The sequence below is a fragment of the Schistocerca piceifrons genome, chromosome 3 (assembly GCF_021461385.2).
Source record: "Schistocerca piceifrons isolate TAMUIC-IGC-003096 chromosome 3, iqSchPice1.1, whole genome shotgun sequence".
NCBI classification, from domain to species: Eukaryota; Metazoa; Arthropoda; class Insecta; order Orthoptera; family Acrididae; genus Schistocerca; species Schistocerca piceifrons.
Window position 1 is genome coordinate 346,188,150 of NC_060140.1, and position 27,349 is coordinate 346,215,498.

The 27,349-nt window shown below is 40.6% G+C and overlaps 1 protein-coding gene and 1 non-coding gene across 3 annotated transcripts in view; both read right to left on the reverse strand.

The window, feature by feature from the left end:
* The window catches only part of LOC124787908 (DNA repair and recombination protein RAD54B-like), a 332,405-nt gene that overhangs the window by 105,976 nt on the left and 199,080 nt on the right, over window positions 1-27,349 (reverse strand). For both annotated transcript variants that reach the window (XM_047254891.1, XM_047254890.1), the window contains exons 11-12: window positions 6,524-6,670; window positions 6,251-6,403 (exon numbers count right to left, since the gene is read on the reverse strand). In XM_047254891.1, coding sequence (XP_047110847.1) covers window positions 6,251-6,403; window positions 6,524-6,670 — 300 coding nt within the window. The remainder of the gene's footprint in view (window positions 1-6,250; window positions 6,404-6,523; window positions 6,671-27,349) is intronic.
* Trnas-uga lies at window positions 23,454-23,528 on the reverse strand. The gene has a single exon. It is a non-coding gene; the product is annotated as a tRNA-Ser (tRNA).

Here is a 27,349-nt window from a genome sequence, read left to right on the forward strand (position 1 = left end):
CATGGAGACGGTTGCGAATGGTCCTCGCCGATACCCCAGGAGCAACAGTGTCCCTAATTTGCTGGGAAGTGACAGTGCGGTCCCCTACGGCACTGCGTAGGATCCTACGGTCTTGGCGTGCATCCGTGCGTCGCTGCGGTCCAGTCCCAGGTCGACGGGCACGTGCACCTTCCGCCGACCACTGGCGACAACATCGATGTACTGTGGAGACCTCACGCCCCACGTGTTGAGCAATTCGGCGGTACGTCCACCCGGCCTCCCGCATGCCCACTATACGCCCTCGCTCAAAGTCCGTCAACTGCACATACGGTTCACGTCCACGCTGTCGCGGCATGCTACCAGTGTTAAAGACTGCGATGGAGCTCCGTATGCCACGGCAAACTGGCTGACACTGACGGCGGCGGTGCACAAATGCTGCGCAGCTAGCGCCATTCGACGGCCAACACCGCGGTTCCTGGTGTGTCCGCTGTGCCATGCGTGTGATCATTGCTTGTACAGCCCTCTCGCAGTGTCCGGAGCAAGTATGGTGGGTCTGACACACCGGTGTCAATGTGTTCTTTTTTCCATTTCCAGGAGTGTAGATGAAGATGAAATGGGAGATACGATACTGCATGAAGAGTTTGACAGAGCACTGAAAGACCTGAGTCGAAACAAGGCCCCGGGAGTAGACAACATTCCATTAGAACTACTGACGGCCTTGGGAGAGCCAGTCCTGACAAAACTCTACCATCTGGTGAGCAAGATGTATGAGACAGGTGAAATACCCGCAGACTTCAAGAAGAATATAATAATTCCAATCCCAAAGAAAGCAGGTGTTGACAGATGTGAAAATTACTGAACTATCAGTTTAAGAAGTCACAGCTGCAAAATACTAACGGGAATTCTTTACAGACGAATGGAAAAACTGGTAGAAGCTGACCATATGGAAGATTAGTTTGGATTCCGTGGAAATGTTGGAACACGTGAGGCAATACTGACCCTACGACTTATATTAGAAGATGGATTAAGGAAAGGCAAACCTATGTCTCTAGCATTTGTAGATTTAGAGAAAGCTTTTGACAATGTTCACTGGAATCCTCTCTTTCAAATTCTGAAGATGGCAGGGGTCAAATACAGGGACCGAAAAGCTGTTTACAATTTGTACAGAAACCAGATGGCAGTAACAAGAATCGAAGGGCATGAAAGGGAAGCAGTGGTTGGGAAGAGAGTGAGACAGGTTTGTAGCCTATCCCCAATGTTATTCAATCTGTATATTGAGCAAGCAATGAAGGAAACAAAAGAAAAATTTGGAGCAGGAATTAACATCCATGGAGAAGAAATAAAAACTTTGAGGTTTGCCAATGACATTGTAATTCTGTCAGAGACAGCGAAGGACCTGGAAGAGCAGTTGAACAAAATGGACAGTGTCTTGAAAGAAGCATACAAGATGAACCACAACAAAAGCAAAATGAGGATAATGGGATGTAGTTGAATTAAATCAGATGATGCTGAGGGAATTACATTAGCAAATGAGACACTTAAAGTAGTAGATGAGTTTTGGTACTTGGGAAACAAAATAACTGATGATGGTCAAAGTAGAGTGGATATAAAATGTAGAATGGCTATGGCGAGGAAAGCGTTTCTGAAGAAGAGAAATTTTTTTGACATTGAGTATAGATTTAAGAGTCATGAAGTTTTTTTCTGAAAGTATTTGTATGGAGTTTAGCCATGTATGGAAGTGAAACATGGACGATAAATAGTTTAGACAACAAGAGAATAGATGCTTTCAAAATGTGGCACTACAGAAGAATGCTGAAGATTAGATGAGTAGATCACTTAACTTATGAGGATGTACTGAATAGAATTGGGGAGAAAGGAATTTGTGGCACAACTTGACTAGAAGAAGGGATCAGTTGGTAGCACATGTTCTGAGACATCATGAGATCACAAATTTAGTACTGGAGGGCAGTGTGGAGGGTAAAAATCATAGAGGAAGACCAAGAGATCAAGACACTAAGCAGATTCAGAAGGATATAGGTTGCAGTAGTTACTTGGAGATGAAAATGCTTGCACAGGATAGAGTAGCATGGATGGCTGCATCAAACCAGTCTCTGGACTGAAGACGACAACAACAACAACATTCTTATGTGATACATCACCTGCATAGAACTCTTGCAGATCTGACGAAGACAAAGAGGAAACCTGTCACTGAGTTCTAATCCTATTTTAACATTCTCCACACAAAATGCAGTGAAAATTTTTGTGAGTGCAAATAAAATTTTGCTATAACTGATCTTATCACCATTGCGCAAAAGTGTTTCAAACTGTATCACACTGCTTATTAGAAATTTTGGGGAAGGATTTCTGTTTCAAGCAGAATACAAGGATTGCTATTTTGATAATTTGTAAATAACTTTGCCCCTACAAGTGAGCACAACACTTAGGGCATCATTTCACAGCAACAGCAACCAAGTTATACCTTTATTTATTTCCTTTGTTATTTGGCAGGTACTTTTTCCACAAATTGAGAAGTATTTTCTTAAAGTGAGTTCATTACTTAGTTATTGCATTCTGTTGGATTTAATTTATTTTGTATTTCTTTGTTTGGACTCATGTAGCTCTTGGGCACCCAGCAGTAGTCAATTAACATTGCAGAATATGTACACTGAGGAACGGAAACATTATGATCATCTCCTTAATAGTGCGTTGGCCCACCTTTGGAATGCAACACAAAGGTTATTTTGCAGGATACAGGTTTGACAAGCCCTTGATAAGTTTCCAAAGATATGTGGCACCAGATGTCTATGCACTGATCACCAAATTCCAAAAAATTACAGGTCAGTGGTTGGTAGTCATGGAGCTGGTGCCTGATAAATTCCAAATGTGTTCCACCAGATTAAGATCAGGTGAATGTATTGGCATTACATCACCGCACATACACTATTGTGCTCTTCAAACCAATGTAAAACAATTCTGGCCTTGTGACACAGACACTTATCCTTGTCGAAGCGCCACCACCATCAGGGAAGACTTCACACGTTAAGAAATGCAGGTGGCCCACAGTGCATTCATGTAGACCAAAACTGTCTTGGTGCCTTTGATTACTACCTCAGGTCACATGGAAGCCCAACTGAATGTCTCCAATAGCATAATACCCCTCATCAGTCTGCATCCATGGCAAAGGGCATTTTTCGAGCAGCCATTCACCTGAATGACGACAGATCTGGACACTGTCATTGACTTGGTGAACAAACAACATATCGCTCCCATCAGGCACACATTTCCATTGATACACAATGTAATCTCAATGACCCTTGCCAACTGCAATCATAATGAATGATGTCATTGGGTCAACATGAGAAAATATAGGTGTCACCTGCTGCAGAGCCCCATGTGGAACAATGTGCGTTGAACGGTGTGGTCTGAAATACTTGTGCCAGCACCAGCACTGTACACTGTCATCAGATCTGCACGTATTGCTGCCTATCCTGTTTTACAGAGAGGGCGAGAGTTCAATCGCCATGTACTGTGATGAGGCATGGACATCCAAGACTTTGTCACCTGTTCCACTGTTCCTGAACCATTTTCTGTATATTTTCATGAAAGTAGCACACTACTAGCTGACCAGTTTTGTTATCACCATGAAGCTCATTTCCGAGCACCAGGCCATAGCAACATGCTATCTATCAAAGTCAGCTATGTCAGTGTATTTCCCCATTTGCAGCCCGCATTGTTGACAGAATGATTCCCTATTTGTCTCCACTTACATTCTTTCCTTACCATATCATGCCACGTGGCAGTAATCAATCTCGCATTGGGCAGTGCTCATAATGTTTTGGCTCATTAGTGCAATTGTGGGATCTATCTTAAATCATTGTATCAACAGGGAAATGTTTATTTTCTCTCTCAACTTGCTATTAGGGCCAATCCCAATTCAACACTTAAGGAATTATATGTTTCCAGTAGGACAGAAAGTTCATGCACCCCCTAAATGATTTTCTTATTACATGTGATACTGTGGCACATACTCAACTAGAGTATCCTTCCTAAGCTGGAGAACTGATTAATCAACTGCAGGTAGTCTGAGCACTTAACCACTATGGTCAATGATGTCTCTCAAAATTATATCACCCTCCAGCACAGACTAGCACTGGTCGCTGGTATTTCATTACAAAAACACACAAAAGGCACCATCATGCTGTCATCTCTCGATGCCTGTGTAGACGGGTCTTGGTGCTGCTCTATCACAGCCACTGGTGGCTAACATAAATGAATGCCCTTGTTAGGCAGTGTGCATACTGATTAAATATCAACACTGAAGCCTAACACCTGGTAAAAGCATGTCCATGATATGTAACTCGGCAGGTGAAATCTCCTCAGTCATTTGCACTGTGGCGCACAAAATGTTGGAGCACTTTAATATTCATTTCATGGGGTTTATCCCTAATATCATGAAACTTCAATTATAGATACAAATAACAGAAATCATTTTGTTAATGAAATGTTAATTGAGGCCCTAATAAAAAATGTTGCACCTGAAGACCTTCCATGCACAATCATAACCGACAATTTGCAATCTGGCACAACTAATATTCATCGGTTTTCAAAATGTATTGTATTCAAATGGCATGACCACATGACAATGGTTCCAATTAATACTTAATTCAGTATCAGTCTTAAAGGCTAGTAAAAACTTTCACAATAGCATTGTCCAAGGTCATGCAAGATTTTAACTTTCAGGGCCACCTTCACATTGTTTCTCAAGACATACCGGACAGTGCTGGTAGGAGGTAATAACCCGGCAGAAATCCTCCAAGGACAGTCACACTGCCCCCTGACCCCCACCCTCCCCATCATGGTGTTTGGTACAACTTTCAACACCCTCAGGTGAAATTTCATGGCATTATGTTCAGTAGTTGAATTTAGGCAGCAGTATAACGTCATACAGTGTGTGAATGCTTAGAATCTAGTACTGTGCACTGACTTCCTGCAAAACAAGGTTTGACACCACACAAAATTCATGCTAGGTTCATAAATATGTATGATGATTTTCCTCCTCCAATTTCCACCACAAAGAATTGGACTGCCAATTGTAAACAAGGCTGTGAGAGTGTTCAACGTAATCTGTGTGAATGATGTCTGAAAATTGCAAACACAACCAATATCAAATTAAAATGTGCACAATATGGTCTCGGAAGATCAACGTATGAAAATTCATAAAATTGTCACGATTTTAAAGACTTCAAAACAATATTTTGACTACATTTTGCATGTAGAATTGCACATAATAAAGTTTTGTGCAAGATGGGTGGCACACCACCTCATGGTGGATCAAAAATGAATTCACATGACAACTCCCAAACAGCATTTGGCAGATTTTTGTAAAAAAAAAAAAAAGACTGCAAAAGCAAATCAGGTAAGAGAAGGAACTTATATTTGAAGGTAGATAATGAACTGATCAAAGAAAGCACCAAAATTGCAGGCACATTTAAAAGTTTTTTACTGTCAGTAGCAGACAATTTTGGTTTAAGTACTAGATAGCCTACAAAGACAAAGAAAAGCCTACCAAAGCACATCTGATGAAATTCAAATTCATCCTATGTATCCAAAACAAGTTTTCAGAGTAATCTATCCTCTTGATACTAAATATTCACCTGATCATGATGAAATCTATAGTGCAATAATTCAACTTAATAACATAAATTAGAGGAAAACTCAAACAAGAAAACTTACGAATTCATGAGATGAACTTGCTAACCAGTGAAAAATGCAGTAATGTCAACAGAAAGACATAAAAACACCTAGCTTTTGAAACTAATAATTCCTTCATCAGGGAAAAGAGAAGCATAGGTTGGGGAAGGTCAAAAAGAAAGGACAGGTCACTCAGACCGCAGGTTGAGAGAGACCCACCCATAGGGGGATGAATGCTTCAGTCCATCATTGTTCCTAGGTTTTTATTCCATAGTTAACAAGAGTTTCACATTTGAAAACGACTTGAGTAGGTAAAAAAATTCAGTTTGGATTCAATGTCAAATATATGTCACATAACTTGCTTTCTTCTAAAAGGAAGAATATGGAACACATTACCTCCAATACAACCTCTAGTGCGGCAATGGTGTGTCCACATCAAACTTACTTACTGTAACTTACCAATACAACAAAATGTACATATTGTGCTATTCCTCGTGCTCTTATTTACATATTCATGAAACACCTGATTGTTCAACAATGGTAGAAGATAACAATTATGTTATGAGGAAATTAAATATACCTGTGTATAGTATGACACAAACACCACACGCTCCTTAGTTTGCCTCAAATATTGAAGAAGACGTAAGACAATAATAAGCTTTCCAGAGTTTCTTGGACATGTTTGAAGCATTTCAGATGACAACATATGCATCAGTTTCATTTCAAGCTCTTCCTAGAATAAATTAAAATAAAATAGGTAATAATAATAATAATAATAATAATAATAAAAAGTATCATCATTGTCATATAAACAAGTGTGTCCCAACATCACAGAACAAGGTACAAGCCTCACCTCTATGACACTAGACTTAATAAGCACTGGATGATTGCAAACTTTCTTAAGTAAAGTAATAATATTGAGATGCGGAACTGATTCCAGAGAAATTAAGTTTTCTTTCCGTGAGTCCCAGTAATCAATCACTGCTCTGTACATACTGATCTGAAACACGTTTTTAAAGTCACTGATTAACACCAATTAAAGATCTTAAAGTAGTTTGTAGTAGAAATGATGAGTCATGTAGTCACTGTTGGCAGACTTAAAAAATTGCAATCGTTCATACTGTTTAAGTTACTTTACAAATCTTATTTAAAAACTCAGGTTGCCAGATCCTCCGTTTTTTCCAGATTTAACTGTTCTTTTTTTTCCTATCTCTTTTTTCGTCTAATTTAGGTATGCTATTTTTTTCTTTCCTTCTTGTCTTTTAAGTTCATGTTCCTATAAACAATTTCCTGAATTTCAGAAGAACTTTAAATGCTAGGGAACCATAATGTTTTTATTTGCATGGATATATGCAAAATAAATGATTGTGGGGTCATATTTATGCATTGGCAACACAACCAGTCACTTCTTGAGAATAAATACATAGTGACTAGCATGAGACTAAAGTCTGTGCACTTAGTACAGGAGTTTTGTCCTTATTCTGATTGAGACTCATCGGTACAATTTGGTAGGCTTCATGACTGTAACATATTTTTTTCAACAGCTGACATCCGTAGCAATCTAACAGTCACTTTTAGTACAAAGTAATGGTAGTAGGTGTCCATTTGTAGCAAAAGTGGTACAAAGATACCCTGACTGATAAACATTTATCTTGACTGAGTGTAAGTATAGTAGCAACAATAATGAGGGAGTCGTTTTCATTTTTTTTAATTACCATATCTACCCGAATGTAAGATGGATTGAAGGCTTACTAAGACAACACAAAGCAGTGGTTTGGTAAAATAAAGTAACACATATAAATAATAATAAACACGGTAAAACATACATCATTTCACATAACACTTTCATGCTATGTTTTTTCTTTCTTATCTCCTTTTCTGGAAAAACTTACATCCAAAGCTATTCAGTGTGTAATAGTAACACCTTTTCCTATTTCTGAGCTCCATCTTACTTGTCACAGGGGGATACTTATTCAGTTGTTCACGGTAGCAAAATGGAAACCAGACATTGCAGTTGTGGTCCTGATATCAAGCTGATAATGTGTGTAGTGTTACATTATGAAACAATGCGTATATAGTGTATGCAGTGTGTCTACATCTACATCTACACTCTGCAAACCAGTGTACGGTGCATCACAGAGGGTATGTCTCTTTGTACCAATTATTAGGGTTTCTTCCTGTTCCATTCACATACGGAGCACAAGAAGAATTGTTGTCTGACTGCCTCTATGCATCCAGTAATTATTCTAGTCTTATTCTCATGATCCCTATCTGAGTGATAAGTAGTGGATTGATGTATATCCCTAGAGTAATCATTTAAAACTGGTTATTGAAACTTCAGTGATAGACTTTCTTGGGACAGTTTATTTATGTCTGTCTTCAAGAGCCTTCCAGTTCAGTCCCCTCAGCATCTCTGTGAAATTCTCCCACACATTAAACAAATCTGTGGCCACTCATGCTGCCCTTCACTGTATACATTAAATATCCCCTGTTAGTCCAATCTGGTATGGGTCCCACACACTTGAGCAATATTCTAGAACCAGTCATACGAGTGATTTGTTTGTAATCTCTTTTGCAGACTGATTGCACTTCCCCAGTATTCTACCAATAAGCCAAAGGCTACCACCTGCTTTACCCACAACTAAACCAATGTGATCATTCCATTCCCTGTGCTGTGACTAGTAGTGAAAAATGGATGAACAGTGTAGCCCTAGCCTAATACATTATTAGATAGCTTCTTTGTAAACAGTATTGAACACTATGAATAAAATGGATAAGGTAGCACTTTTTTGAACAGATTGGCCTTGCTTTCAGAAGGGAGGTGGCTTCATTCTTCAGCTGGCCATACTGATTTGGTGTCTCATGGTTTCCCTAAATGTGTGTGTATAAGAATTACATTATTTATGTTTTTCTTCAATTATAATAATAAGACATGTCTAATACCCTTGTAAAAGTAATCTACAGATGAATAAAACTGCTGCTGCTTCTGCATCTGCTGCTGCTGCTGCTGCTACTGCTACTACTACTACTACTACTACTACAACCTTGATAGAAAATGATCTCCTTTTTTAAGAGGTTTCTTCAGAATTTTTATTCTTAATTTATTCTGACTAATCAATATAAAGTATCTGTCTAAAAAAGTTATCATTATATCTACTATCAACTTATCCCTTTTATTAGTTGTCTACTTCTGATAATACGAGGAGAAATAAAATAAACAAAAAGAAATGGTTTAAGTTATTTATTATTTTTCACTTCCTTTATTGATTACTATATAAGTCAGTCATCTGTCGTGTCACTATCTCTAACAATAGTAGTAGTAGTAGTAACAGATCAAGTAGTAATAATAATAATAATAATAATATGTAGTAGTAGTAGTAGTAGTAGTAGTGATGATGAAGTAATAATAATAATAATAATAATATGTAGTTGTAGTTTGTAGTAGTAGTAGTAGTAGAAGTAGTAGTAATAATAATAATTATTATTATTCTAATGGTAACAGATGCAGACAGATGGGGTATGCAAATCCTTTCACAACAGAGTAAGGATCCACTGGTTCAGCATGGATATTGGCAGTTATTTTCACTTTCTTAATGAATTTAAGGAAAAATCCTTGCATTACAGTCACGTAAATAAAGTAATTGGTGTGTGTGTGTGTGTGTGTGTGTGTGTGTGAGAGAGAGAGAGAGAGAGAGAGAGAGAGAGAGAGAGAGAGAGAGAGAGAAGGGGGGGGTAGAGGCCTGGAGAGGGGGGGGGGGGGAGAGAGAGAGAGAGAGAGAGAGAGAGAGAGAGAGAGAGAGAGAGAGAGAGAGAACCTTACAATCAGTTGGCACCATGATCTCATGGTATTTCCTGATGAGCTTAAGTAATAGAAAAGTCTCCAGTTTTCAAACAGGTGAGGTCATAAAAAATGTATGAAGTTTCAATGAGTGTCAATGAACATTTGTAACCTAAGGCTTGTGGATAAAGGTTATAAAAACAGTATTTTGTTGTTTCAGAAAACCAGATATATTCTCCTTAGACTGAAACATAATGCTGAACATAGTTTGAATGAATCTCGTATCTTCAATTTTGAAAAGACTAGTGTGATGTGCAGGCCGAGTGGTCACTGGGACAACATGATGAACAAACAATTTAAATTAGGACCAGTAACGGCTTCATAAACAGAGGCAGTGGCTGTATTTGAGATCCAATTCTTGTCACAACACACTTTTTTTCAAATGCACAAGTAATACAACAATGAGAATATATTTATGCATATAAAAAGTAATTATTACAAAGAGAAATTATATGTTTATTTCAAGCAATTTCCATCACAAATTTTTCTTATGAATTAAATCATACACTAAGCCAAATTCTCCGATTTCCAAGTATCCTGTTTTGTAAATCTATGAATATGGTTTTAAGATCTACTCCTGGGATAAACAAAACATAGTGGTAAGAATAAATAATAACTACAAGTGTATTATATGAAATCAACTATTTACAGTAGTACCTGAACTCTCTTCATTATGAAACACGAAACTTTTGATTAGACATTTTGTAGTCACTAGAGAACAAAAGAAAATAATTTAAATCCTTATATACTAGAAAAATAAAATTAGGAATAACTACAATAGGGGAAAGAAAGGTAATTCAGCAGGAACTTAAAATTTCTCAGGCTCAAGAGATATGAAACATTACCTTGGTCAAACAAGAAGGCAATGAGATTCAAAGACAAGGCAAAAACATGATGGACTGGAATAATCATTACATATCATCTAAATAAGTAAATCATTTCACGACAAAAATGAGACACATGCCAGTTTCTGTTTTTCCTACTGTACTTTGTGAGGGAAACAATGGGGCCACATTGTCAATGCAAGTTTGTCTTTAAACAATGGAAAAACCAGGGTGGAATGTAACAATATTATGAAAAGGCTAGTTGCTACTCACCAAATAGTGGAGAAGCTGAATCGCAGATAGGTGCAACAAAATACTGTTACACAACAAGCTTTCGGCCAACAAGATCTTTGTCAAAAATAGATAACAACAGTTAAAACACACACACACACACACACACACACACACACACACACTCACGTGAATGCAACTCACACACACATTACCATAGTCTCTCACAGTTGAAGCCTGACTATGAACAGCAGTGCATGATGGGAGAGGCAACTGGGTGGGGTAAGGAAGATGATGATGATGATGTGGATGATGTTTGGTTTGTGGGGCGCTCAACTGCACGGTTATCAGTGCCTGTACAAATTCCCAACCTTTGCTCAGTCAAATCTCGCCACTTTCATGAATGATGATGAAATGATGAGGACAACACGAACACCCAGTCATCTCGAAGCAGGTTAAAATCCCTGACTCCACCGCAAAATGAACCTGGGACCCTGCGCTTGGGAAGTGAGGACACGAATGCGAGACCACGAGCTGCGGACGGGGTAAGGAAGAGGCTGGGATGGAGAGGGGGAGGGATAGCAGAATAAGAACGGGGGGACAGTAAATTGCTGCTGCGGGAGTGTGCAGGGGTGAGATGGAGAGAGGGTTGGGCAGTACAGTCGGGAGATTAGACGGAGGGCGGAGGGGTGGAGAGGGGGAGAAGTTAAAAGCCTGGGTGCATTTGTGCAATGGAGGGCTGCATAGTGCTGAAATGGGAACACGGAAGGGGCTAAATGGGCAACGACAGTGTCTAACGAAGATAGAGGTCAGGGGGTTTTGGGAACATACAATATATTGCAGGGAGAGTTCTCACCTGTGCAATTCAGAAAAGCTGGTGTTAGGTGGGGAGGATCCAGATGGCACAGGCTGTGAAGCAGTCATTGAAGTTAAGAACTTTGTGTTGGGCGGCATGCTCATCAACAGGGTGATACAGTTGATTTTTGACCACAGTTTGTTGGTGGCCACTCTTGCAGACAGACAGCTTGTTGGTTGTCATGCTCATGTAGAATGCAGCACAGTGGTTGCAGCTTAGCTTGTTGATCACATGACTGGTTTCACAGGACTGCTGTTGATGGGATAGATGATGTTTGTGACCAGAATGGAGTAGTTGGTGGTGGGGGGGATGTATGGGACAGGCCTTGGATCTATATCTATAGCAGAGATATGAGCCATGAGGCACGGGGTTGGAAGCATGTTTTGTGTAGGGATGGATGAAGACATTGTGTAAGTTCGGTGGGTGGCAGAACGCCATTGTGTGGTGTGTGGGAAGGTTACTGGGTAGGACATTCCTCATTTCAGGCCATGACAAGAGGAAGTGAACAGGGCATGACAAGAGGAAGTCGAAACCATGGCAGGGACTGTAATTCAGATGCTTCAGTCCTGGGTGGACTGAGTCACAAGTGGAATGCTCCTCTGTGACTGGACGGTGGGGCTTCGGAATGTGGTGGGTGACTGGAATAGCCTCCGACAAACTGTGGCCAAAAAACAACTGGATCACCCCGTTGCTGAGCACGCTGTCCAACATGATGTACTAAATTTCATTGACTGCTTCACAGCCTGTGCCATCTGGATCCTTCCCACCAACACTAGCTTTTCTGAATCGTGCAGGTGGAAACTCTCCCTGCAATAGATCCTATGTTCCTGTACCCTTCCTGGTCTCAACCTCTGTTAGACAGTCCTTTTCTGCTAACCCCCCCTCCCCCCCAAATCACATCTCTCCGTTTAACCTCCCGAATGTACCTAGCTGCCCTACATTCTCTCTCTCTCTTCCCTGCACATTCCTGCAGCAGCACTTTACCATCCCCCACCCTTACCATCTCCACCCCAGCTCTTCCTTCTCTTCCTTACCCCCACCCAGTTGCCTCTCCCATCTTGCACTACTGTTCATAGCCAAGCTTCAGCTACCAGAGACTGTGGTCTTGTGTGTGTGAGTTGCATTTGCCTGTCCGTGTGTGTGTGTGTGTGTGTGTGATGTCTATTTTTGACAAAGGCCTTGTTGGTCGAAAGCTTATTTTTTTTTTTTTTTTTGGTGCCTATCTGTGACTCAGTGTCTCCACTATATGGTGAGTACCATCTGTCCTTGTCATAATATTGTTACAAGTTTGCCTTTAGGTACTCATCAACATGATAAAATGTGAGTTTTATTAGTAATTACTTTGCATTATTGCTAAAAATGTTTTACTTGTTTTTAATGGATAGGGATCATCTGAAGAGTAGGGTGCCCATATTTCTCACTCTATCATATTTTAATAACTTTTTGATAAAATAGTATTTCTAGAATATAAATACAAGGCACTGAAAATATATTTAGTTCTTTCAATATAAGTTTGACAGTTGACTATTATTATTATTATAAGCCTCTTTTGCATTAGGAAACTATTCTTGTGAATAGCTCCCAGAAAACAATGCCATGTGCAATCACTGAATGTGCAAATCCATGGTACAAGTTTTCATAGTGTCTATATCACATGGTTGTCTGAGGATTCTGAAAGCATAATAAAGACTGCTCAGTTCTCTTTGCAGTGTGCTATCAACCTGCACTCCGAAAAATCTTATCTTTTGTTCATTCCATCTCAGGTGGTCTAGAGGATCCCATGTGACCATCTCTGATTGCAAATTTGCTAAATTATCAAGGAAAGATACACAAATTTCTAGCTCAACAATTTTAATACTTTGTGAGTTGGAATCTCATAAGCAAAGGGCAATAAAATATTGCGAGACAGTCGAGTGGGAAAAATCTCTAAAAAGATCATTTTACATGTAATTACACCTCTGTTATTTATTCAATTTCATTGCCATCAATTTTTACGAGTTACATATAGGCAGGATGGATGGAAGAGCATATGAACTTCCCTGCTTGTACTTAGCAGCAGTTCCTTCTTTTGCTTCCTGCATAGAACCCATTTGGATGAGTCACTTAATTTTGTATTTCAGTTGAGCAGTCGAGTTAGACTGAGAGAACAAATCTGTGTTGTCTGCAAATGAAACAAAATAAGTATTTACAAGGCTTTATGGGAGGCCACTGATTAAAAGTAGAAAAGAATGCTGAGCCTTCTGGGACACCGATGCTTACTGGGGCTTTTCAGAGTCAATTTCTTTGAATTCCCGGGTTCTGATTCCTACTGTTTGGTTTCAGATGGTGAGATATCATTGAAGCCACTGATTTGTTATATCTCTGATGACACCTGAGTTTTAATTCTTAAGCAACTGTGAGCAATTAACATGATCAAAAGCTTTACTTTGGCCAATGAAAAGTCCAAAAGGAAGTTCCTTTTGCCTGAAAGATCTAAGAATGTGGTCAGTGAAACCTAAAAGTGCACTGTTAACAATGCCACTTTTATTAAATACATACTGGTAACTGGTCAGTGCTTTTATTTTGTTGAGAAAAACTATTATCGGAGTGTAGATGACATTTTGAATTATCTTATATACAGGATGTAAATGGTACAAGCTAAAAAAAAAAAGAAAAAAACCTGTTAGTACAATACAAGTAATTCATTTAAAACATGTAGTTTGTCCATTTCCTCTGGTTGTCTCAGAAAAAAAAAAAAAAAAACAGTTCATCTCAGGCAACATTTTTGAACAAGTAGACACCAAACAGTGCACCAGGATTAGGCATGACCTGTGTAAACATTATGCATGGTAGACTGGTAGAATTCATTAAATAGGATCAAAATACTACGGGCTGCCTACTGTGCCCCACCTCCAACACAGGTGCACTCATTTAAGCAATCATTTGATGTTCTTTACAGCTGCGCTTACTAACATTGTTAGCATGAGTTGCAAACATACAGGCAACCAAGGCCTGCATGTTTGAGTCATTGTAATATGCCAATCGTCAACACTCGTAGAGTTACCTGTGCAAACGTTACTGCAACTCTGTTAAATGTTAGGATGGAAAGGAGATTTACTGCCAATCAACCATGAGATATTCATTAATTTATGGCAACGCAAAAGGTATTGCGAGTGCAGCTGTACGAATTTATCTGGAACACTTGCCACAATGAAGACTTCCTGCATGATCAAAATTTGCTGCCATTCGCCAAAGGTTTGCATCATCATAATTCTCTAATTTTACTCAATTCATTCATGGTGGAGTACAGTAGTGATCTTTAACTTTCTACATTTATTATGCATGCAAATCATATTGCCTGTTCTGATATGCTTTCTTTTATTATTACATAAATCATGAGAGAATACAACTTATGAGATGTATTTAATTTGCATAGAGAGAAACTGGCACTTCATTGCCCCGTGCGGAAGGGAGAGGCCCTCAATGTGAAGAAAGTACACTGGAAGCTGAGGAACAAATTCTGGATCACATCCACGAAGATCCCAATCAGAGTACTAGAAGCATTATCCACCAAGTGGATGTATCACACACTGTCATTCATCACACTTGGAAAGAAGAGTGTCTGTGGCCTTACCACATTCACCATGTATAAGTATTGGAAGAACAAGATTTTCCTTGTGACAAGGACGCTCACAGTGATTTTTGTTACAAAGTGTGCAGCAGGATTCTGTAAACAAAATGCTTGTTACAGTCAAAGTGTGTTTCACTCACGACAGAATAAATGATTTCCATAACATGCAAATGTGGAGCGCAGACAATCTGCACCAAGCAATTGCAACATATTATCAGTGTCCCTTTTGCATAAATATTTGGGAAAGTATAATTGATAATTACATTATTGGGGCTTAAGTTTTACCTGCACAATTGACTGGCAACAATTACCAAACATTTATAGAGGGAACATAGCTACCAGCTTTATTAGAAGATATTCCATTAACCATACATCATAACATGTGGTTCCTCCATGATGGTGCTCCACCCACATTGATCACAGGGTACGAAGGCTTTTGAATAGATAATTTCCAGGATGATAGACAGGACATTTTGGTTCCACATTTATGGCCAGCTTGCTGTTCCAATTTAAATACACTGGATTTTTGCTATTGCGGCAATATGAAGGAACTTTTTTACGCTTAGCAAGTTAATAATGTGGATAGACTTACACAGAGGATTTTCGATGTTACCAATACCGTAAAGTCAAATGTGCATGTGTGTGAACAAACGCTATGAAACTGGGTGTGCCACAATGAAGCATGTGTGGAATTGAATGGTGGCCATTTTGAAAACTTATTACAGTTTCGGTGTAAAGGAAACAAAGTAATGTGGGTTTCATTTTTGTTACAGTATTGTTCTACGAAATGGAAACAATCTGAATTTAATTTCATTATGGTACTGTTGTCAAAAAAGGAAATAGATGTTTGTAATTAATGCACAACAAATTACATGGTAACTGATTGATTTTGTACTAAGAAAAACACATTTTATTTGATGCTATCTTTTCTTTACTGCCACTACCTTTGTTGTGGTAATATTGTAAAAGAGAAAACATCTGGTTGTACTTAATTGTTCACACAAAACGAATTACACGTTCTTGACAACTCAATGACTTTTTACATGGCTTGTTTCGGTAACACCTGACCCCCATGCCACATCATTGTACATGTCCAATGTTTACATTTCTCTGGTTCATTCATTACTTTTATCTGACTGCCACAGTGACATCGTTAATACACAAACATGGTCATGTACTGTCAACTGATAATAGAAACAGAAATGCATCTACTATCATTCCTACAAATATCTGTTTTTTAGGAATACAAAAACAAAGAATGTTATACAACCATATTTCATTAGACTTTTTTGTCAAGCACACCGAGATGAACCACCTGTATAATTTGACAGCTTATACTGTTTACACCCTGTATAGCTAGGAGAATGGAAACTGAGCCATAATTGTTTATATTATGGCTGTCCCCATTCTTGAAGACCGAGATTATCTTTGAGGTCTTTAATACTTCTGGGTATATCCTCCAATTATTAAACTGTTTATCACATTACACAGATTGGACTCATGATTTTTAATGCCTCTTGTTCAGTTACTGAGGGTAGATAATGCAAACATCTACTGCTGAGAGTAAAGTTTTGAACAAATACTGGAGCAGTGATTCATGACAACAGATTATCAGGGAAAATACAATAATACTAGTTAATAATGTGCTTATCTGTTTAGCATCTGAAACTTTTGTTGCATTTAGTTGTAGGTATTCACGAGCTCCCACTTGGTGTTAGTTCCTTTGGTGTTTTTGACACCTACCACCTATATGAGTTTACTATATACTGATAGTTTCAGATTCCTAACCACTGTGCAACTCTGCATTTCTCATTTCAGCAAACATTGCCAGAGGTGAAAGAAATGATAATTGACAGATACAACTCCTAGGCTTCATTGGGGATTGAACATGACGTGTCTGGGTTAGAATCCAGGACTATGGACACTTTTGATTACTAGTCAAAGATGCTACCCCTAGACCATGAATTTCAACAAAGCTGTGTGCCAGACTGGGACTCAAACCTGGAATCCTGACTTCAGCTCTACCAAATGAGCTACCCACGCACTAACTACGATACAAAAATGTATATATGTATGTACACTGATGAGCCAAGACATTATGACCACTGTTTAATAGCTTGTTTGTCCATCTTCGAACAAAATACATCACTGATTCTGCCTATCAGAGATCCGACAGTTTGTTGGTAGATTGGTGGAGGTATGTGGCATTACATGTCTATGGACAGGTCATGGAATTCGTGTAAATATTGGGTAGCTGATATGCAAATGCAGTGATTGTGCCCTAGCGATCCAGATGGATTCCACAGGAATTACAAAAGACAAATGTGGTCACCAATACATCAATGCGAGTTCACTATAATCCTCCTCAAACCACTGTAGTATGGTTCTGGCTCTGAGACCCGGACAATTCTACTGCTGAAAGATGACATCGCTGTTGGAGAAAACATCAAGCATGAAGGGGTGCAGGTGACTCACAACGTGTCTTTGAATATACTCTATTCATCATAAGAATAAACCTGATGTAAACATCATGCCATGATTCTTCCGTGTTTGCTTGAATCTCACTGGATTTTGTTTCTTGTGCAGCAGAACCAAAGTTGTGACCAGTACAGTCAAGTACGATCATAAGAATATGTTTTATGCTGTTTCACTCACATAGATTGAGAGATGATGGGTGGGGCAACAGCTTTACTGCTGCACTAAAATTGGACAGCATTGGCCAACCAACGGTCCGTCTAGCCTGCAATGATGGTGAGCAGTTGCAGTTCAGACGTAAAACGAGACAGGCAAACAAACATTATAGTTTTGAATGTTATTTAGACTTCCAGAAGGCTTTTGATACCATTCCTCACAAGCGACTATTAATCAAATTGCATGCATATGGAGTATCGACTCAGTTGTGTGAATGAATTCGTGATTTCCTCTCAGAGAGGTCACAGTTCATAGTGACAGATGGTAAATCATCGAGTAGAATGGAAGTGATATCTGGCATTCCGCAAGGTAGTGTCATAGGCCCTCTGCTGTTCCTGACCTACATAAATGATCTAGATGATAATCTGAGCAGCACCCTTAGATTGTTTGCAGATGACACTATAATTTACTATCTAGTAAAATCATCAGACGATCAATTCCAATTACAAAATGATCTAGAGAGAATTTCTGTATGGCGCGAAAAGTGGCAATTGGCACTACAGAAAGAAAACTGTGACGTCATCCACATGGGTACTAAAATAAATCCGGTAAATTTTGGGTATACAATAAATTGCACAAATCTAAGGGCTGTCAATTCGACTAAATACCTAGGAATTACAATTACGAGCAACTTAAATTGGAAAGACCACATAGATAATATTGTGGGGAAGGCGAAACAAAGACTGTGCTTTGTTGTCAGAACACTTGGAAGACGCGACAAACCCACTAAAGAGACAGCCTACATTACACTTGTCCATCCTCTGTTGGAATACCGCTGCGCAGTGTGGGATCCTTAAGAGGTAGGATTGATGGAGGACATCGAAAAAGTGCAAAGAAGGGCAGCTCGTTTCATGTTATCGTGCAATAGTGGTGAGAGTGTCACTGATGTGATGCGCGAGTTGGGATGGCAGTCACTGAAACAAAGGCGGTTTTCTTTGCAGTGAGATCTATTTACGAAATTTCAATCACCAACTTTCTCTTCTGAATGCGAAAATATTTTGTTGATACCCACCTACATAGGGAGAAAAATAAAATAAGAGAAATCAGAGCTCAAATGGAAAGATTTAGGTGTTCTTTTTTCCCACGCGCCATTTGAGATTGGAATGGTAGAGAAGCAGTATGAAAATGGTTTGATGAACCCTCTGCAGAGTTACCATGTAGGCGTAGATGTAGATGTTAGTTTTTAAAGAGAATGAAATAATATTCTGCAAAACTCCAGCACTACCAAGCGCTTCTTAGGTGACCCGACAGAAAGCATAAAATGCTCTCGTTCTCACTTGACGTAGTATTATAATCACAAAAAGAGTGATGAAAACTCCTCTTGTTATTTCTCAGGCCAAATCCCTTAACTTGGCTCCAGATCAGTTCTGTTTGGTTCACATTGTAATGGTACAGTAGCAAATGTAAAAATGCAGCACTTGTATGGTGTGCTTGATGCTGTGAAAATGATTGTTTCCCATGTTTCTACGACACATTATTTTTCACGTTTCTACGACACATCTATGGTATAAAACAATGGACATAGTCCAAATAAAAAGAATTTAGTTTCCCATTTTTGTCTTACAAAATTAAATTGTTATGTTTCCTTAATTTAAGCAACCTTTGTAAACAGTCTTTCATAAAATAACAATAATTGAGAATTTATATTTGAAATGAAAACAGGAATTTCGCATGCAATATGTAATTAAAAACAAGAAGACATGCATTATATACAAAAAAAAATTATGATAAATTTTACAATTATGAGATGCAGGTAATTCAAATTGAATGAGAAAACAAATTGACTCACGCAAGACTTGAACTACAGAACCATGTGCTGCAATAACTCACGAAGCTATTATGCTACCGATTCCTCTGTACATAAACTTGTATGTGCGTTGCAACTGTATCTAATACACTGTCTTGGAAAACCTAAAAGCTGATTATTTCTGCAAATTTATGACACACACTAAGAAGAACCTCTTTCTCAGCACTTTTCAATCATGTTCCATACGCATGTTTCATTACAGAACAGGACGCTGCCTCAGCCATTTTCATACTGCATATTAACAGTGCGACAATCAGAGCACAACAGTGCAGAGGCTGTGACTGTACATGCTTTTTGAAATAAAAACTACATAACCAAAGCGTAACTAAGAAAAACATTGATGGCTGTTAATACATTTGAATATCTTAAAGTTTCATTTAGCGTAACTTAGTAATAATGTATCTAATACATAAGTAGGACCTACTTCCAAGAGTGTAACACCGCCAGTGTATGTGTGCTATGGCTTCTGACCAATCACAGTGTTTGTGTTTGTTTGCATCAGGTTTATTCTTATGATGACTAGAGTATAGTACCACAGGTCCCATGTAAGCACAGGAGCATGTCTTCCATAGCATAATACTGCTCCCACGAGCAAGCATCCACAGTGCACTGCATGTTTCTAATGATGGCATTTGTGGAGACAATCGTCAACCCAGTATAGCAAAACTGTGATTCACCCGAAGAGCCAACACATTTTCCATTGATCAATGGTCAAATTCTGATGGTCCCATGCCCATTGCAATTGTAGCTGACGATGTCGCTGGGGCAACATGTGAACACGTAGGGGTGGTCTGTTGCAGAGTCCCATGTTCAACAATGTACGATGAATGGTGTCCTCCAAAACATTTGTGCTTGCACAAGCATTGTGTTCTTTCGGCAGAGATACTACAGATCACCATCTATCTTACTTTGCAGAGAAGACAAGCCTCCAAACCCCATGTTTTGTGAAGAGTCGTAGACGTCCAATCATTTAGCACCTAGTGGTAGTTTCAGGGTTCCCCTACCTCTTTCCATAGATGTTTACGACAGCAGTGTGTTAACATTCAACCAGCTTCACTGTTTTTGAGATACTCATTCACAGACTCTGCATAATAAGAATCTGCCCTTTGTCAAAGTCATTTATCTTAATGGATTTCTCCATCTGCAGCCCATATCTTTGCTAGGGTGATACCCCATCCTTGTCTACTCCGCCCACATACTTTTTTTACTGTGTCACATGACCACAACACCACCAGGCAGCATCCAGCTTCGTCATGGCCAGTGGTCATAATGTTTTGATTTATCAGTGTATGTATGTATGTATGGATGGATGGATGGATGGATGTACGTATGTAGGTAAGTACATTCCACATCTCCTAAATCATTTGATTGCTTAAACCAACCTGGTACCCATATCTCTTACTGCTGAACAGAAGCACTGTGGGGATAAGAACCATCTACCTTCCATAAGAGTAGGGTCAGAGATTAAAAGTGAGTAACATAGAAGCATAACTCAGGAATGACTAGAACAGTTTCAGCCACATATACATCTATAACAATATTGGGCAGGGGCAGGGGGGGGGGGGGGGGGGGGGGAATATACCCTTTCCATCCTTAGGAGAGAGGGTGCAGGTGAGTAGCAATGACATATACAGAAATATTATGTAACGAATGAGTTTAGTTTCTTAGTTTTAGCTTTGTGTCTTTCCAGGTTCATTGATGACAGTTCCAATGACATTTCATGCCTGGGGTGTGAGACAAGGTGCAAAACAGTATTCTGTTAGCATATTTATGTAATGATGGAAGTAATTTTTACAAAACTAGGTGCATGTAACACGTGCTATATTGGAAAAACTACTGTAACAAAAAGAGTGTCCCAAAACCTTTCCTGAGGTTCAGATGAAACTGCAAAGCAAAAATTCAGTACACTTACAGAGGAGATGTGTAAAAATGTGTGTGAAGTATTTCATGTCCTTTCAAGATAGCAGCAGGATCACATCGACTTCTTGCCATGATATTTTGGCTGAAAGCCATTCCGCCATCTTCTGGTTAGTGTTTTGCACTGCAGACTGCTATAGTTGGAGTCACAGATGATGGTCGTCGAGTTTAGGCTAGAAACTTCCTGGCAGATTAAAACTGTGTGCCCGACCGAGGCTCGAACTCGGGACCTTTGCCTTTCACGGGCAAGTGCTCTAGCAAACTGAGCTACCGAAGCACGACTCACGCCCGGTACTCACAGCTACGCTTCTGCCAGTACCTCGTCTCCTACCTTCCAAACTTTACAGAAGCTCTACTGCGAACCTTGCAGAACTAGCACTCCTGAAAGAAAGGATATTGCGGAGACATGGCTTAGCCACAGCCTGGGGGATGTTTCCAGAATGAGATTTTCACTCTGCAGCGGAGTGTGCGCTGATATGAAACTTCCTGGCAGATTAAAACTGTGTGCCCGACCGAGACTCGAACTCGGGACCTTTGCCTTTCGCGGGCAAGTGCTCTACCAACTGAGCTACCGAAGCACGACTCACGCCCGGTACTCACATCTTCGCTTCTGCCAGTACCTCGTCTCTTACCTTCCAAACTTTACAGAAGCTCTCCTGCGAACCTTGCAGAACTAGCACTCCTGAAAGAAAGGATATTGCGGAGACATGGCTTAGCCACAGCCTGGGGGATGTTTCCAGAATGAGATTTTCACTCTGCAGCAGAGTGTGCGCTGATATGAAACTTCCTGGCAGATTAAAACTGTGTGCCCGACCGAGACTCGAACTCGGGACCTTTGCCTTACGCGGGCAAGTGCCCTACCAACTGAGCTACCGAAGCACAACTCACGCCCGGTACTCACAGCTTTGCTGCTGCCAGTACCTCGTCTCCTACCTTCCAAACTTTACAGAAGCTCTCCTGCGAACCTTGCAGAACTAGCACTCCGGAAAGAAAGGATATTGCCGAGACATGGCTTAGCCACAGCCTGGGGGATGTTTATAGAATGAGATTTTCACTCTGCAGCGGAGTGTGCACTGATATGAAACTTCCTGGCAGATTAAAACTGTGTGCCCAACCGAGACTCGAACTCGGGACCTTTGCCTTTCGCAGGCAAGTGCTCTACCAACTGAGCTACCGAAGCACGACTCACGCCCGGTACTCACAGCTTCGCTTCTGCCAGTACCTCGTCTCCTACCTTCCAAACTTTACAGAAGCTCTCCTGCGAACCTTGCAGAACTAGCACTCCTGAAAGAAAGGATATTGCAGAGACATGGCTTAGCCACAGCCTGGGGGATGTTTCCAGAATGAGATTTTCACTCTGCAGCGGAGTGTGCACTGATATGAAACTTCCTGGCAGATTAAAACTGTCTACCCGACCGAGGCTCGAACTCGGGACCTTTGCCTTTTGCGGGCAAGTGCTCTACCAACTGAGCTACCGAAACACGACTCACGCCCGGTACTCACAGCTTCGCTTTTGCCAGTACCTTGTCTCCTACCTTCCAAACTTTACAGAAGCTCTCCTGCGAACCCTGCAGAACTAGCACTCCTGAAAGAATGGATATTGCGGAGACATGGCTTAGCCACAGCCTGGGGGATGTTTCCAGATTGAGATTTTCACTCTGCAGCAGAGTGTGCGCTGATATGAAACTTCCTGGCAGATTAAAACTGTGTGCCCGACCGAGACTCGAACTCGGGACCTTTGCTTTTTGCGGGCAAGTGCTCTACCAACTGAGCTACCGAAGCACGACTCACGCCCGGTACTCACAGCTTCGCTTCTGCCAGTACCTCGTCTCCTACCTTCCAAACTTTACAGAAGCTCTCCTGCGAACCTTGCAGAACTAGCACTCCTGAAAGAAAGGATATTGCGGAGACATGGCTTAGCCACAGCCTGGGGGATGTTTCCAGAATGAGATTTTCACTCTGCAGCGGAGTGTGCGCTGATATGAAACTTCCTGGCAGATTAAAACTGTGTGCCCGACCGAGACTCGAACTCGGGACCTTTGCCTTTCACGGGCAAGTGCTCTACCAACTGAGCTACCGAAGCACGACTCGCGCCCGGTACTCACAGCTTCGCTTCTGCCAGTACCTCGTCTCCTACCTTCCAAACTTTACAGAAGCTCTCCTGTGAACCTTGCAGAACTAGCACTCCTGAAAGAAGAGCTTCTGTAAAGTTTGGAAGGTAGGAGACAAGGTACTGGCAGAAGCGAAGCTGTGAGTACCGGGCGTGAGTCGTGCTTCGGTAGCTCAGTTGGTAGAGCACTTGCCCGCGAAAGGCAAAGGTCCCGAGTTCGAGTCTCTGTCGGGCACACAGTTTTAATCTGCCAGGAAGTTTCATATCAGCGCACACTCCGCTGCAGAGTGAAAATCTCATTCGAGTTTAGGCTTGTTCTGCACACCTACATCAAGCATTCCCCAACAGCCAATGAGCGTTCAGTAGTGTTCTGAGTGCTCTGCTCTGAATTCCATAGCGAACGCGAACATTAAACGTTATCATAGCGAATTGTTCAGTGAATTTTTGTTCCATTTGTTGTGAGCTGCCATTGCTGCTGTTGGTGGTAAGTGATACATTCCACCTAAGGAAGCAAGAGACTTAATTTGCAGCATATACGCTTTCCTCAGGTGGATGGCAGAAGCATGCAGCTGTCGCTTGGAATCATCAACAACGCAATCCTCATCCATGCTTCAACAAGTGCCAACTGCCACAGTTTGTGGAACGCACTATAGTTCCCGTCACTAACTTTATACCAAATATTGGCATGGAGACGCATGCACAAAGGCAGCCGCTACATGAGCAACCTCTGTTGAGTTTCACACTCTCTTGAAATATTGCTCCATCTATGGTGCGAAACACATCAGAGGTTGCACATGTGGCAGCTGCCTTAGCACATGCGTCTCCTTGCCAGTTTTTGCTACAAAGTTAGCAAAGGGAATTAGCAATCTTCAGTGTAAAACACGCACCTGGAGATGACTGAATGGTTGTCAGCCAAAATATCGTGGTAAGAAGTAGATGTCAGACAGCTGCAACCCCAAAACTTCCTGGAATACTCTTTACACTGGGACAATTTCAAGACACACATGTGTGAAGCACGTTAAATATATGTGGAATGCATGCAATGTATATGCACACAGGTGAAGCAGCAAGCATTAAGTCAGTAAGTAAAAACCCAAGTCAGAGGAAACCAGATGGGGATCAAGGTTTAACCTGATTGGCCAAGCTGAGACTCAAGTTAGATTCGGTGTCCCCCCCTCCCACTCTCCGTCCACCCTACTACCCTTGTAGCTCTCGGCAGAGGTGTATCCACCCTGGCACAAATCTTTTTGACAATGTACCCTCAATAATATGGGTGCTAGGAGTGTCTTACTGTCACAGTATTTTTTTCTCAGATAGCAAGTTATATGTGCACCTAATATTATATAAAAATTACTTCTGATGCTACATAAATATGCTAATATGTTACTGTTTTGCACTCTGTCCCAAACCCTAGGGGGTGAAATGTCATTGGGACTGTCACCAATGTGCCTAGAGACACACAAAACTAAAAGTAAGTCAGCGTTATAGAATATTTTTAAACGTTAAGGTTTCTCATGAGAACTCCCATCCCTTGTGATGAAAAGGGTGTACTTCCCCCACTTTTCAACAAGCTTGCATTGCTGCCAATCTGCAAACTTTATACAAGGTGACTTTTGGAGACGTATGGAAATATCACCTGCAGCAGACACGGCGAATTTACACATCAAAATTCCTATTCCTTTTTTCCAACCATTTAGTCAATAATTAACATTAAAGGTTTATTGCAATGATTGTTGGAAACCACACGTGGCTGAAAATGGCAGCCCCACGGGAAGGTGAAAACAAGCAGCAGGTATTACACTTCCTGATTACAATGACAATACATACTCAAGGAAAAGTATGTCAAATCAAATCAAAGACATCTGTCAAGTAACATTCCAGCTAAGCTTGAAGGAGGTATGGTTTTTCCAAAGTTAAAGACCTTATTTCATTTGGTTTACAACTGCAACATTTTGTCCATTTTGCTACAAAATTGCTTCATTTCAAGCAGCTTCACACAATATTTATAATAAGGCTATTTTACATTTGAACCCTGTGTTCTTTGGACTTTTGTTTGTGAGCCACAGAAAAGCAGCAATAGTTCTGTATGTATTAGTTCGGTGAAAATGGTACTAAATTTTGAGATTCCTTTCAGCATTACCTGTGTGTCATTTCACTTTCCATACACATCAAAAAGTCACCCTGTACACAGAAGTGACGAAAGCTTGGGACACCTCCCAACATTGTGTTGGATCTCCTTTTGCCAGCATAATGCAGCAACTCGATACAGTGTGGACTCAACAAGCAAATCCCCTGCAGAAATATTGAGCCATTCTGCCTCTACTGCCATCTGTGATTGCAAAAGTGTTGCTGGTGCAGGATTTTGTGTACTATCTGACCTCTTGATTATGTACCATAAATGTTTGACTGGATTCATGTTGGGTGATCTGGGTGGCCAAATCATTTGCTGAAATTGTCCATAATGCCCTTCAAACCAATCATGAACAACTGTGGCCCAGTCACATGGTGCATAGTCATCCATAAAAATTGTTTGGGAACAGGATGCTCGAAATGGTCTCTAAGCAGCCGAACATAAGCATTTCCATGCGATGGTTGGTTCAGTTGGACCACAGAACCCAGGCCATTCCACATAAACACAGTCCATACCATTATGGAGCCACGATCAGTTTGCAAAGTGCCTTGTTGACAACTTGGGTCCATGGCTTTTTGAGTTGGTTGGTTGGTCTGGTTTGGAGAGTAAAGGGGCCAAACTACAGAATCATCAGTCCCTTTTTCCTCATGCAAACAGGTCTCAGGTTAAAGCCTTTCACAAAAGGAGTTGGGGAAAATAAAAAAAGGCATAAAACTAACTGGGAACCACAATTAAAGAGAAATCAAAAACAGCTAACAAAAAAGGGAAAACATACACAAAAAATGAAAAAAGCAGTGAAAGGTATTAAAGTAATACAGCAGATGGCCTGGGCTGGCTGATCACAAGAATATAAAAGGATGAGCCAGCCACTCTCCATCACACTAAAATCTCCAGCCTAAAAATGCAAGGCTAAAGAAACACAAACAGAGAAAAGATGAACATCAAGGTGAACAAATAGCAAAGAAAGAGTGAGGAAGAGTTTAAAAAACAGAGAGGTTAAAGGCCTGGGAGAGAAGGCCGGACTCCCACCCTTAGATTGAGTGATAAAAACTTCATGGTGGTCCTTACCACGTTCTAGCACTGGAACGACTATACTTTCTCACCATTGTGACAGGAATTCACAATCACTGCAGAATTATTTGAAGACAGCAACAATGTAGCCCTGGTAAACTGCTGACATATGTTTAATCACTTGTGGATAGATGCAGTCTGGTCCAGGGGATGTGTCAAGACAATCGGCAAGGGCACCGAGAAATTCCCACTCACTGAAGAGAGCATTATATGGCTTAGGGTGGCATGGAGCAAAAAATAGGTATTCTTGTTCCACCCACTGTTTCAGGAGATGAAAGGTGGGGTGGTAATCCTCAGATGCAGAGGTGTGAGCAATACACTTAGCAAGACACTCTACGATTGCATCTGGGTCAGTGTATATAACCACATGTGTGGAAATCCCAGGTATACCTGCAGGAGTCTGATGTCTGTAAAGGTGTCTTAGCTTAGTCCAAATCTGGGAAGAAGAGGTTTGTGTTCCGAAGGTACAGCCGTATTGTACCCAACATTTCTGCTTCTGTCATTTGATGAGTTGACAGACCCAGGCCAGGAGTCATTTGAAGAAAATATGATGCTCCAGGGACGGGTGCCGCTTATGACATTGGAGGGCCCGC